This window comes from Pteropus vampyrus, unplaced genomic scaffold (assembly GCF_000151845.1).
Source record: "Pteropus vampyrus isolate Shadow unplaced genomic scaffold, Pvam_2.0 Scaffold285, whole genome shotgun sequence".
NCBI lineage: Eukaryota > Metazoa > Chordata > Mammalia > Chiroptera > Pteropodidae > Pteropus > Pteropus vampyrus.
The window spans coordinates 1,912,416-1,926,327 of record NW_011889066.1 but is presented as its reverse complement, the minus strand read 5'-3'; the positions used below and the strand labels follow the sequence as shown (position 1 = coordinate 1,926,327).

Below are 13,912 nucleotides of genomic sequence, written 5' to 3'. Positions count from 1 at the left end.
AAACTTTTTTAAAAAATTGTGGTAAAATAAGATTTAGCATTTGGACAATATAGATTCACCATCAAATTTAACTTGTACCACAAAGAAAAAAAACCTTTTTGATAATTCCCATCTGAGCCTGAGGAAAAACTGATACTCTCTCCCAAGAATCATTAAATTATTATTATTTTTATTATTTTCTTAGGCGAGGCAACTCTTGGTTGACCTCACAGATTGCAAGGACCTTGTCAGCTTACAATCCCTTATTTTTTATTTTTTACTCCTACAGCACCTGGTCTTCCTAGGTGGTCTCTCATCCAAGTACTAACCATGCCCAACCCTGCTTAGCTTCCAAGATCAGACGAGATTGCACACGTTCAGGGTAGCATGGCTGTAGACTAAATTATTTTTAAATTAAATTATATTAAATGTATAACAAACATAAAGTATATTAACTGTCAAGCCTCAAAATTGGAGAAGTACTCATAACCCTCCAAAAACAAAGGCTCACAAATCACTCTCCTTAATTCTAATATTTTTTAAAAGTTTTACATGGTTTTAAAGTTTCCATTTAACCTTTAAAGACAGCTAATGTCACAATTCACCTTCCTCTGGTTATCAGTAAATCTAAAGACTTATTATGAGAAAAGCACGAAGGCAGAAGAACATTTCAACATTATGAAATACTCCCAACTTTTTTCAAGAAAAGAAACACATTATCTCGCAATCACAGAACTCAAAGGAGCTTAGAAATCATGTAGCCAAATCCCCTCATTTTAAAAATAAATGAGAATTTAAGGCTCAGACAGGTTAAGTGATTTGCTAAAGGTTGTAAAAACTAGTTGGTTCCAGACTCAAGATCAGAATTCAGATTTCCAGACTTGTAGTTCAGGGTGCCATCCTTTCACAAACCAGTAAAAACTGTCTGCACATTAATCATTAATCCAGAACATCCTCAATATTGAGTGTAAGTGAGCTATGTATATGGTGGTGACTGAATATAGCACTTCATACCAAATAGAAGTTGCCGGTCCCTGAACTGAGCCCTGTGTCTTTCTGAGGACTGTGCTTTTCTGGAGGGCTGGGAAACACAAGCTGGGGCACCCCTCTGCTTCGTTCTTGCTGCCTGACAGCATCAGGGCCAGGAGGTGAGTCTGGTTCCATTTTGATTGGAGCCAGCAGTTCGAGGACACTGGTGTTTCCCTGGGGGGTGCTTGAAGAGGTTGGTGTGGTGGTGTTTACTGCTAAATTGTTAGAGGTCGAAGCCTGTGGGTCCTGGCTCAAGTTCTTCATAGGCAGAGCTACCAGACAGCCTAATGCTCCTGAACTTATCGTCTGTACATTATCCATATTGAAGCTGCTTTGCTGAAGAACTGTGGCCGCTGTCCCATGAACAGGGCTGTCCAGGCTTGGAGGAATGTCACTGTGGGTCACCATGACCAGTGGGTCCATCAACCCTAAGGAACCATTATTAGCAGGAAGGTTCCCTCCGAGAGAGGAGCTCACAGAAGTCACGTCAACAGTCAGGATTCCAGAGGTCAGTGCCTCATCTGAGGCCCCAACCACACTACTACCATCAGCAGGCGCATCAGAGAAGAGTGCTGCCAGGTCTATGTTGTTGAGCTCACTTTGGCCTGGGCTACTGAGCTCACTGCTGAGTGGAAGAGAACTTGGATCTCCTAGCTGAGGGAAAAGATCTGAAAAAGAAATGAACACTTCAGTTATTTAAAACCCTTAGAAGACTAGGAAGTTGTGTTTGTGCTCAAGATGTTAGCATATGACCCACTAAGGCAATATCTACAAACTTCTTCCTCCTCTTGCTGCCTGGCACAATGAAGGTGGCCACATGAAGGCAGTGTGATGACATGTCAGGCATTTTACGTATGTTGTCTCAAATCCTCGACCTGACAGAAATTTCTCCAAATGAAGGAAATGACCTGAGTCTAAATAACATTTTCTAAGGTCACATTAATAATAGGACTTGAGTTCATGTCTTTCTGGCTTCAAACCTGTACTCTTTCTGCTATATCACAATAGCTAACCCTGAGAAGGCTGTAAAACTTTCCATGGCACACAAATCTTCAGAAGTCAGACACAAGCTAAAATCTGGTTCTGGAGATATTTTTGAAATCAGCTTGTGTCAGCTCACATCTCATCAAACTCTCTGCCCCACTCCACAAATAGGTGCCATTTCAAAACAGATTTGAGTCATCTGGGGGTGATTAGTGGGAAAAATTTGGCCTGTGGGCCCCAGCTCCTCGAAGCTGCAAAGAACTCATGAGTTCTGGTGCCCCAGGCACTCTGGAGATGGGCTCCCCTCTATCCACCACGATTGTATTCTCAACTTCTAAAACTCCCAATCACCCCAGGCTATGATCATCTTGAGGGTCCAGGGTTTGTCTGACCATCTTTGTCCTTCAGCATCAGGCAGTGACTGGCCCGTAAGCAGCATTTAATGATTATAGTAAAAACAACAGATCCCTATTCATTCAGTCTTAATTATTGGTCTTAATACTTTTCAATTATTTGACTATCTGTTATCCAATTAAGTAACTTAAATAATCAGAACACCCTTAGGAGAATTAAAAACAACATATTTTTTAAAAAACTTAATGAATATTCAAGCTGGGGATTTATACACAAGTATATCCAATCATCTCAAATCCTAGGACTCTTCAAGCACCAAGTAGGGCAATGGGAATATAAAAGATTTGGGCAAAGAGCCAAACAAAGACCTGACGTTATTCTGTCTCAAGAAATTCCTACCTGCAGCTTCTAGAATGTGTCAGTCCCCAGCCAGAGGAAAAGGCTCTCAGTTCCCTGGTTCTATTTCTCCTACACCAACTGTTAGCTAATCCCAAACTCACACTTTGCAGTTGTAGACACCAGGTCAGAGTGCTATTATATTTTTCATGCAAAGCTATGAAAGAAATCTACAGGTGTTTTGGAGTGAATGTAGAGACTGCTAGACCCACCCAAAAATGAATTCAAAACTAACCAAATTCAGAACATATTTTCTTGAGTTGTCATATTAGTTCAAAATTTAAAAACAGGATCAATATATTATATTATTGCTTCTTTCATTCAGTATCTTAGTACCAAGGAAACATTTTGAAAAAAATGACTGGTTGTTAGAGAAATTAAAAGTGAAAAACTATCTCTTTTTCAAAACTTTCTAAAAATTCCCTTGACAATCTTGAGGGCTCAGCTCCCCAAGAAAAGATTAACAATAATAACCTCAATGCAAACAGATACCAATTTGTTTATGCATTTCCTATTTAGTACTTCATTAATTCCACAGATATTTACTGGGGACCTTCTATGTACAAGGGCCAGGTATTCAAAAATCAGTAAGCAAACATTAATTAATAGAGCATCTAGCATAAGGTTACAATCATGACCTCACTCCAGCCCTTCCTTGCCTCTATGACCTGAGGCAAATTATTCTCCTTTCCACCTCAGCTTTTTCGTCAGTGACAGAGTGGTGAGGACTCCCTCATCCCAGGACCACAGGGAGGAGGAACTCAGACAATCCAGGTCCTGGCACAACCTCTGGCAAAGTTGATCCACAATAAATGGACGTTCCCAATCACCTATTTCTCATGAGGCAAGCACAGAGTCAACATATGGTCATCTATCCCTAACAGGTGGCAAGAAAGAATGATGTCACATCATAAATGCAGAGCCTGGGAAACACAGGTACTACAGAAGCACCTGAGAGGCTCTCATAGCCAAAAAAATAAATGGTGCCGTGCCGACTTTTGAATGAGCCAGGCTAGGAAAGGGGAAGTAGCAGAGAGGCCAGGTATCACAGAGCAGTAGCTCAGAGCTGGGCAAAAGTGGGTAGATACAAAGGTAGAAACCCAATTGATCACTGAGGGTCTCTGAATACCAATATAAGGTGCCTGACTGGCCTCTATGAGCTAAGGTGATGGCTTCTCACGTGAGTCTTCAAGATACCTAATATCTGGATGGGAAGCTTCTTTTAAATGCAAACCTGAATGGAAATCATTGTTAGAGCCAAAAAAAGGGAAGAAAGGACCACACTAAACCGGATCAGAAGAAGCCAGAGGAAGGACACATTCATTAAACTGAACTACTCATCGAGCTCTGCTCTAGGCATTTTAACAAGACATTTCATTCTGAGAACCACTCATGTTATCTTCTGTTTTTGAAAGATGGGGAAACCAGGGCTGGGAGACCTATAGCTGGCCCAGGATCACACAGCTAGGAAGTGGTGAGATCCAAGGCTGGTGCTGCTGTCGCATAGATGGCACTGGGCAGGGCCTGTCTCAAGGCAGGTAACACACTCAGGTAACTCTACAGCTACTAGGATTTCACCCTCCAGGCCCTGACAGGTACAGCAACTCCACCATGCCCCACAGAGCAGGGTGGTGTGAGTGCTGTGGGAGGCAGCTACATGGCTGCCCAGACCCCTCAAAATTCTGCCCATAGGACTGTGCCTACAGCCTCAAGAGGCAGGATTCTAAATCTCACACCACCATGTAGCCAGATGAACATGCCCTCATATGCTACATGGTGGTGTGGGACTCAGAAGCCCCCTCTGGACAACTGTCCTGATTCCCTTTCTGCTTTCACACTCCCACTCTCATGCATGTCCTGAACCACAACTCTGTTCTCGTCTTCAAGGGCTTTCCTCAGCAGCAGGATGGAGAAGAAAAGACAGAAGGGAGTGCTCAGAAAGAACCACAGGGCTTAGAAAGAGGAGCTGAAGATGAAAATGGTGGATGGGCAGACACAGGATTTAGGGAGAAAGGTCACAGGGGAATACAGATTTAGGAGACATACGCTAAGAAAAGCCAACAAAGTGGAAGACTGAACGTTCTTCAGAGAAGCAGAAGCAAAATGAGGCAGTAGAGTCCAAAAGAGCCTACCAGGCTTGGCAGCCATCGTCCCTGGGCTGGTAAGACCTCACGGTACTAAATTAACTTAACCTAGGACTCAGCCAACTTCTGTAAGGAGCTTAAAAAGGAATGACATACTTTTGCTTCTCTGAACCAGGTTGAGCTTACACATCTTTATAGCTCCCTAAGAGAGATGTAAATTGAGCAGACCTGAGCGTCGGCTGTGCTGCCTGACCATGTGTGCTTTCATGCTATGCTTGGAGGCAAAGAGTCTGTTACAGCTGGAGACCGGGCAACGGCTTTTTGGAGCACGCACATCCTGTAGGTGTTTCTTGGAGTGAATGTAGAGACTGCTACGAGCAGAGAATCTGGCACAGCACCCTGGAACAAAAAAAAAATGACTGTTAAACCTGCAGATTACCAAGGAACCAGTGCTGATATTTCCTCATCACATCAGAATCATGACACAATGTATGTCTATGGTTTGGGCATCAGCAAGAAACATATACCCAATACCCCTTGGGGCAGCATCACAAAGAATTAAATTTAAAAGCAAACTGTTCTTAAAAGGAGACTTGAAGTCCCCCATCAGTTGTGTACAAGATGTGTGACCTTGGACAAGTTACAGCAGAGCAGAAGGGTATGCAGGCTGAGGGAGCTGCCAAGCTGAGCTTGTTTCTTCACCTACTACAAAGGGCTGCTGGAAAGATTAAGTGTTAAACAACTCCTTAAACACTCAATTGCTAAAAATTCATACTAATCATCTCTGTTAAGCTACTACTATAAAAACCACAATCCTAAAACATTTAAAGTTCAAAGCTATCTAGATAACAACAGATCACCAAGGCCAATTCCTCTCATTATACCAATGAGAAACTGATGCCCAGAGGGATCAAGCAAAAGGCCTTAAGTCAGGGGCATGAGCAAGGCCTGGAGCTGGCATTGCCTTGCTGACTACTCAACTGCTTAGCCAGGTAAGACCACATACCTGCATGTGAGTCAGAGAGAAAACAAGACATTCAAAAATACAGGTGCCTTCCTTCAAGGCCTTGATTGTCCATTGTTCGAGTTCTGTACTACAGGGACAGAAGGGGAAGTGGGGTTCTTGGCAGCTACAAGCTAATGACTTGGTAGGGACATGTAAGCAGCCAGCTGTCATAACAAAGGGGGAATAAAATCAGCTCTAGTGCCATGAAGCGTGTTAGAAGCAGAAGAAACAGTACACCCTCTTGAGAGTATAGAGAAAAGGTCTCAGGAAGCAGGTAGCTTGTGGCCCTCCACAAGTGGTAGGGGCCAGACACAGTAGAGCAGAAGGGCATCCAAGTAGGGGGAGCTGCCAAGGCCATGAAGAATAGCAGGGCCAGGAGAGAGCCTGCTCTCCAGAGCTAGCATGACTGGATCCCAATTCTAGCCCAGCTTCCTATTAGCATGTGGCTGTATTTATCCTTTCGGGATCTCCTTTTTCTTTTCTGTAGAGATGACATCCACCTCACAGGGGTTAGGAGGAGGAATACATGAACTATTACCAACTTACAGAGTACTCACACAGTCCTAACAAAGCAGAAACAAGCATCGCTACACTACGGTACCTCTCAGGGTGACAAAGTGGAGTTGCTGGAGCCCAGGGCCAGAAGGAGGGCTGTTTTAGAAAAAGAAGCTATAAAGACAAGATATAGCCAGATGAATAAGGGCTTTGACTGCTCTGGGAGGAGTTTTTAACTTACTTCATTTTCAAACAAAGCTTCAAACTTGTTTCCTGGTCAGGCTTATGACAGAACATTTGGAAAACACAACAGAAACTACAGATCTCACCCTTGGAAACCCATTCTAAGATGCCTGCTTTGCTCCACGTGTGCAGGGCAGTATCCTCTATCTGCCATGTCCCTGACCCCCGATTCCAGCTGAGAGTCCTAAGCACAAATTTCTAGAGGCAGCTCACAAAGTAAAAGTACTGAATACATTTTGCAATCAAACTGCTTTCCCAAGGACAGTAGTGGTCAGTCACAATGGGGACCACTGCTACACTCTCACCAGGAGTGAGTTTCCATTTTTTTAAAATATTTGCTAATTCAACAAGGAACAAAATATATTTCATTTTAATTTGTATTTCCTTTGATGACCAGGAGTGTGACCATTTTTTCATGTTAACAGCTTCCTTTTCCTAATTGCAACATTACCTATTGAAATTTGTGCCAGTTCTTTACGAACCAAAGATATCAATAAACAGCAACATCAAGTCATTTATGTCAAGTCACCCCACCCAGGGAAGGGGGCAAAGCAGCCCATCAATGACAACCTTTCCTCCAAACCCTCAACTCCACAGGCATCTGCTCAGCTCACATCATCATTTACATGGTGACCACACAAACATCTACGAACCTCGACTCCATGTGAGACAGTCTGCAATATACTAGAGACACCATCACACATGCCCTGGGAAAAGCTCCCATCCCGCACCCTACATTGTCCTCCCTCTTCCACCTGCCCTCCCTCATACATGCTCGCTGCCAATGGCCCTATCCTCTCCTCCTATTACCATGGAAAAGGTGGATGATGGTGGTTTTTAACTTTTTCTTATGGAACATTTCAAACATCTACAAAAGCAAAGCGAATGTATAATCACCCAGGTTCAAAAATTAGCAACTCTCACCCAATCCGAAAGAGGGCTCTGGAATCCCTTCACCAAGCTCCTGCCTTCATTGCCACTCTTGGAGGAGAGCACTCTCAACCAGCTACTGCTCTACTGCCTCTCTCCCTCTACCCGTGCCTCAATATCTGAACTTGCTCAAAGCTCTCAAAGATATAGTTACCAAAGGCAAAAACAAAACAGCTCTCTTCTATAATCAGCAACTACCCTTTCCTCTTTCCTTCAAACACCTCTAAAAAGAGGGACAACACAAGCATCCTCAGCCTCACCGTAGTCCACCTCTCAGGCACCAGAGCGCACCTCTGCCCCAGCTACTCCACTGAACCTCGCTCCATAAGCAGGGAAGTGTGCTGGAAACAGAAGAAACAGCACACCTTCTTGAGATGACTCTGCCTGCCAGAGAAGTCCCTGTACATTGTTCACCATCCCTCTGCACCGTGGCACTCAGGACTGACTCCTTTCCCAAACCTCCTCCCTTGGCCTCAGTGCCACCAACTCTACCACTCTCGCTGTTTCTTCTTAGGCTCCTCCCAGAGTCCCCTTCTACTTTTCCACCTAAATTTGTGGCAGTCCCCAGGATCTTGCCCTAGGCCTACTTTTATTTAACCACAATTTTAAGAACCACAGTAAGTGATATTTTCTAATGGTTTCTATATGCCTTAACTAAACTTATCAACTAATCAAACCTTCACAACAACCCTATGAGGTCTTATTACCACTTTACAGATGAGGAAAAGAGGCACAGAGAGCTTGAGCTGCTTGTCCAAAATCAGAGCTACTAAAGTGGAAGACCTGGGATGTGAATCCAGGCAGTTTGACTCCAACATTCACGCTTTTAATCATTAAACTGCCTCTCTTCGATATACAGTTAACCCTTGAACAATGCAGGGATTTAGGTGCACCGACCTCCTGCCTAGTCGAAAATCCACATCCATGACTAGTCATTCCCCCCGAGTACACAGATTCCCAACCACAGAGTTGACTCTTGAACAACATGAGTTTGAACTGCGTGGGTCAACTGTACTGCAGTCAACTGAAAAAAAATCTGCATGTAAGTGGACCCATGCAGTTCAAACTTGTGTTATTCAAGGATCAATTATACACTGTTCCTTGAGAATTACATCTATTTCCATGGCTTAAATAATTATTGTTGTGCCTCCTGCCTCACTCCAGCACACCTACTCACCAAGCCCCAAGAGTACAGCCCCCTGCTCTGAGCATCTGAACTTGGAAAACCCGTGGGTACCTAAAATGCAGTATATCCAAACCAAACTCTTCTTCCTCCAACCACGTGCCCTGTGTACCCCCACTAAACTGATACCGACACCAACAACTGCCTCTCCCGCACCCCCACCTCCCAAATCCCTCGCCAAACACTGTTAATTCTAACTCCTGTCTCTTCCGTCCATGCCTTCTCTCTCTTCCCATTGCCAAACCCCAGTCCAGACCCCAGACCATCTTCGTAGGAAGCCAGACTGATCCTAAACTCACATATGATCCCAATGCTCTCCTTCCCTAAGCACTCAAGAGCCTGCTGCTCCTGCAGTTCTGGGAAACTTCCCAACACTGGTCCTTCCGCTACCCCCATCCCTGACTAGCTCTTTCTCACTCTTCAGCTAACTGGAAAGCCATTCCCACGCCCCATGACTTCGAACAGTTTGGGTGACCTCCTTTGTGCCCCAACAGCACCCTGCCTATTAGCTGTCTAGCTACCATACCCCACTGAGCTCTGTATTATATTCATCACCTTCTAGGAACTGATTTCAGTTTCAAATGGGCCTTTATTAACTCCTTTTCCAAGTAAGAAAACTGAGGCCCGGAAAAGTTTGCCTGAGGTCACCAACTTAGGGAGGGGTAGAGACAGGATTTGAATACACAACTATAGCTCGACCTGGCTCTGCCACCTTCAGTGCTTCTGCAGCACTAGAGTAGGGCCAGCACAGCCTAGTCACACAGCACTTTTAGTGAATGAATCATGCCTTCGGTGTTTTGGAGAGGAAAAAAAAATTCCCTTATACCGTTTTTAGAAAGCCAGTCTAGCTTTGCTACCATCCAATCACAGCATAAGTGGCATCCATTTACTGAGTCCATGATATGTGCCAGATGCTAAAACAGGCATTTTTCACTTGTGTTTTACCTAAACCTCACAATCACCAAATTAAACAGGTAACAAACTAGAACTACAGATCTAGTGAGTGCACTGCAGGGCCAGAAGTCAAACTGGGTCTGATTATGAAGTCTTTTCTTTCCAATACACTGCTCCCAAGATAGAGCAATTAACTAAAAAGCAGCCAAGTATATCTAATGCTACAACTTACACTTGCCTTAACTTTAAGCAAATAAAACTTACCTTTAACAACATCAATGTGGACATGGTGCTAGTTTACAGCTCAAAGTAATATATTAAAATCTACCTTCCACAGGACACTCGAATGGCTTTGTGCCCAGATGGGTGATGCTGTGGCCTTTCAGATGCTCTGCTCTCGTGAATGACTTCCCACAGCCTTCGACAGGGCAGGTAAACCTCCGGTCATCATCATGTTTCCTGCCAGAACAGAAAAACAGGGCACTGTGATTACTCGCACAACCCGGAGGCACCAGGCCTCAGAGGTGGATTCTTCGTTTAAAATTCTGCAAGATATATCAAACTACAAACTCTTTGCATTTGAAAAAAAATTATCAGTACACAACAGAACATCTTAATTGTGTCTCTAGCCCACATGGGCAGATTTGCAGTTTACCTACCCTGCACATAGAAATTGTACTTTAACAACTTGACTGACTCCAGAGTCTGACACAGAACAATCAGTGCAGCTTCAGTCTAGCAACAGCTGAGTCCCAATGTACTGAAGAAGCTACTTCCACCGTCTAGGAATCCAAATAAACAAGGTTTCTAACCCACCAAGGGCAATGAGAAGTATGCACGGAAAATCCACAGCTTTGCTAATAGGACCTTCTCAAGCCCACTCATAAATACTGTCTTTCCTTTAGTAATGTTTTTATATTAAACCCCTCAAACCCCAGCTGTGCAAGCACAGACAAACCACACAACCTCTTGAGTCTCAATGCAAAACAGGGGAGAATAAGAACATCAGAGGCAGAGTTGTTATGGAAATTAAACGAGATACATATGCAAGTGCTGAATATCACCTATGCATACAAGCTAAGTCTTCCAAGTCATCATTATCACCATGGAAAGAAACCACTGATGTGACACATGTTAATTTTCTTAAAAATATCAAGTTGTATATAAAGTATACCAATTAAATTTAAAAACAAGTATACTGACTTAAGGTAATCAGATTCTCAGTAGTTTTCTTCTATTAGCTTTCTGAATTTTCCAAATCATTTACATTGGGCTTTTCTTATAACTTAAAAAAATCTACAGACATTTCATAGACTCCTGCTACTGACAAACAATTCACTCATTTTCAAAACTGATAATTCAACCAAAATGTAAAGATTACCTTTTGTGCCTCAGGAGTTTAGACATGCTGGTAAAGGTCCAGCCACAACTGTCAGAGTCACAAATAAAGGGTCTTTCACCTTAGAAAAGAAAAAGTTATACCACATAATTATAAATGCAAACTACTACAAAGACAAATAGTGGGTCCAAGTGACATTGAGTTCTCTAGCTCATTACCTGTATGACTTCTCAGATGAATTTTCAGGCGACAGGCTTTGTCATACTGTTTGCTGCAGCCAGGAAAGGAGCAGGAAAAAAGCTCCTGTTCCCTGAAGTGGGCACGGTTATGGGAAAACAAAGCACTCACCGTGATGAAAGTCTTCTCACAGCCTAAACAAAGAAAATACAAACCCGTTCATTGGTGTAGTTAAACTCACAGAACAGTTACACTAGCCACTACCCAGGGCACTGCTGGCACTGAAGCAGACAAGGAAGAAACTGATTCAGAAGCATCTCTGGAAAGTTAAAACCATTGACGTCTGGCTTTGTAATAGCTAGAATAGGGATAGCTAAGAGCAGCCAACAAGCACATACGGCCCACCTGTTTTGATGTAACTTAGAAATGAAGGACCTAATCAAGGGAAAGTCCTTCAATAACAGCTCCTACTTCTGATCTTGCATACATTTGTGAACTCAGATGTCAATGCTACCCATGTGAGACCCAAGAAAACCCAAAGAGAAATTACATATCAAAGAACAGACCTTGTTAGGGTTAAGCTTGGAAGGGCCACAAACCATCCTATCTGAGACTTTTTTTTACCCCTTGGGGAGATGTTGCATCCTCTACACTTATAAATATCCTTCCCGACAACCTCTGCAAATGGCAGCTGTCATTACTGTCATCTGCCTTTCCTTTTTTTCCTTTTGCCCATTTCCTCAGGGTTCCCTGCTCTGTCAAAAAAGTTACCAGGGTCATCTTCCCTAGCGTGATCTTTTCCATCACCTCCATCTTCAGCCCTCAGTTGAGCCACCAGCCAAAGGAGCCTGTCTGGGCAATTCCCAGACTTTCCACACAAATAGCTCTCCTTTGACAAAAACATTCAGTGCTCAAATAGGGTGGAAAATATCAGTTTGCGAGATGCTAATCAGGTGTCTTTGTTGCAGCTCTTCTCAGAGCCTTCAATATGTTACCATAGAGCTTGTAAATCACCCAGCTGATACTGTACAGCATCACAAAAAAAGTAATCCTGTTCTTCCTGGCAATACTGAACTGGGAAATGCCAATCTCCCTAAATGTCTTAAAATCATCCTCTGCACCATAACTCTGCGCCCCCCGCCCCAGCAATTTCCATTTTGGGCTTTGGAGTAGTCACACACTTGGTCAGGTAAATCTGAGCATGCTGAATCTCTGTCTACTACTCAAGAATCACCTTCCCATGGACAACGCAGCCCTCTGATTCTGCCTCTGCATCTTTCCTACTTGGAGCCTCACCATTTCCACTGCCACTGCCTAGATCAGTCCTCAGGAGATTCATATCAGGAACTTTTCATGGGGCTTCAGTGATCCCTATTTTGCTTTTACAAATTTCAAACACTGATCGCCCAGCTCAAAACCCTCAGAAAGACCTCATGCCTTAAAGCAGGATGGATACCTAATCTTCCTGGTATAATATTCAGAATCATGCTCTCTGTGCATTCTACTAGGGAACAGTCTTTAAGCTACTGTCAGATCCCCAGGGTATGACTGAAAAAGGTTTCCAATCAGTGGCCGTGTTCTCCACGAAGAGGGATACACAAGACAATCTACAGCATGTAAGAAGAAAATATTGGAACCTATTAGTATGTTTTTAACTTCGCTCTTTCAAAATCCTTATAGTTGAGTATTATTTCATAACATATATATTAGGAGAGCAACGCATATATATAACATGTCAATATACAGAGGGGCTCATGCTAGGCTCACGCCTGCCATTTTGTTTTAATGAAAGAGTGGTGGAAGGTCCTTCACCCTCCGCCTGACCCTCCCATACCCTCACCACAGCCCACATTCCCTGTCTTGGCTCTGTAGTTTTACCCACCAGCACTGCCTTCTACCCAAGCCAACTGCTTCCCAGACAGAAATCTTCTCTTCCTCCCTGGAGGCACTGTCTCTCTCACAGGACTTAACCTGCCTTTACTGGTGAAAAGTTCATAGTGTTGAAGCCTTATTTCCCCGCTGCAGGCAATCACAGTGAAGAACCACCACTGGATTTTTTTTCACATTACTTCATCTTTAAAATGAGGAAAATTTTTAGAACTTCACAAAACTGTGAAGACCAAAGAAAATTATAAAAGGCACAAAAACTGTGCTACACTATTTTAAGGTCCTGCATCTGGCCATTCATCTGTTTTCCTACAGCACCGAGTGTGTATCCCGTAAATAATATTTCTAAATGATAAGACCGAAGAAAATAAAGACCTGACTCATAACAAATCTCTGGGAAATGAGTTATTTCTTTCATTAACCGGAAGCATATTCGGAGTGACCATGGGGAAGGACGGCAGTGATTATTTGTGCTACCACGCTGTGGAAATCCCGCAGCAACGCAGGGTTAAAACGCAGGGAAGAACTAGAACACAAACACAACAGTGCTTCCGTTCCCGCCCCTCGTACTTGGCCCACCGAGTTTAAATCCTGCCCAAGAGAGCGGCCAGAGGCAGGGCGCCGCCGCGCCCACTCTGAGCGACTGAATTTAGACCTGGGGCCTCGGGAGCCCCTCGGAGCCCGCCCCACGGGCCCGCGGTTACCGGGAAAGTCACACTTGTAGGGCCGCTCGGGTTCGAAGTGGCTGCGCTGGTGGGAGCTGAGCTTGGCCTGCGTAGGGAAGCGCTCCGCGCACTCCTCGCACTTGAACAAGTTCTCCTGCTCGTGGCCCTTCATGTGCGCCTTGAGGTTGTACACAGTGGTGAACTTCTTGCCGCAGCCGCCAACTTGACAGCTGAAAGGCCGCAGCTTGTCGTGCGACTGCAGGTGCC

At 43.9% G+C, this 13,912-nt stretch overlaps 1 protein-coding gene and 1 pseudogene across 1 annotated transcript in view; both read right to left on the bottom strand.

Annotated features, from left to right (window-relative positions):
* Nucleotides 1-13,910, bottom strand: part of ZXDC (ZXD family zinc finger C) — a gene marked incomplete at its 5' end in the record, with an annotated part of 37,687 nt that extends 23,777 nt beyond the window's left edge. The window contains 6 exons of the mRNA XM_011376069.2: nt 994-1,676; nt 5,055-5,225; nt 9,906-10,036; nt 10,959-11,037; nt 11,135-11,287; nt 13,685-13,910. Of these exons, the coding sequence (XP_011374371.2) occupies nt 994-1,676; nt 5,055-5,225; nt 9,906-10,036; nt 10,959-11,037; nt 11,135-11,287; nt 13,685-13,910 (1,443 nt within the window). The remainder of the gene's footprint in view (nt 1-993; nt 1,677-5,054; nt 5,226-9,905; nt 10,037-10,958; nt 11,038-11,134; nt 11,288-13,684) is intronic.
* LOC111729852 lies at nt 260-378 on the bottom strand (annotated as a pseudogene).
* Nucleotides 13,911-13,912: the final 2 nt, after the last annotated feature.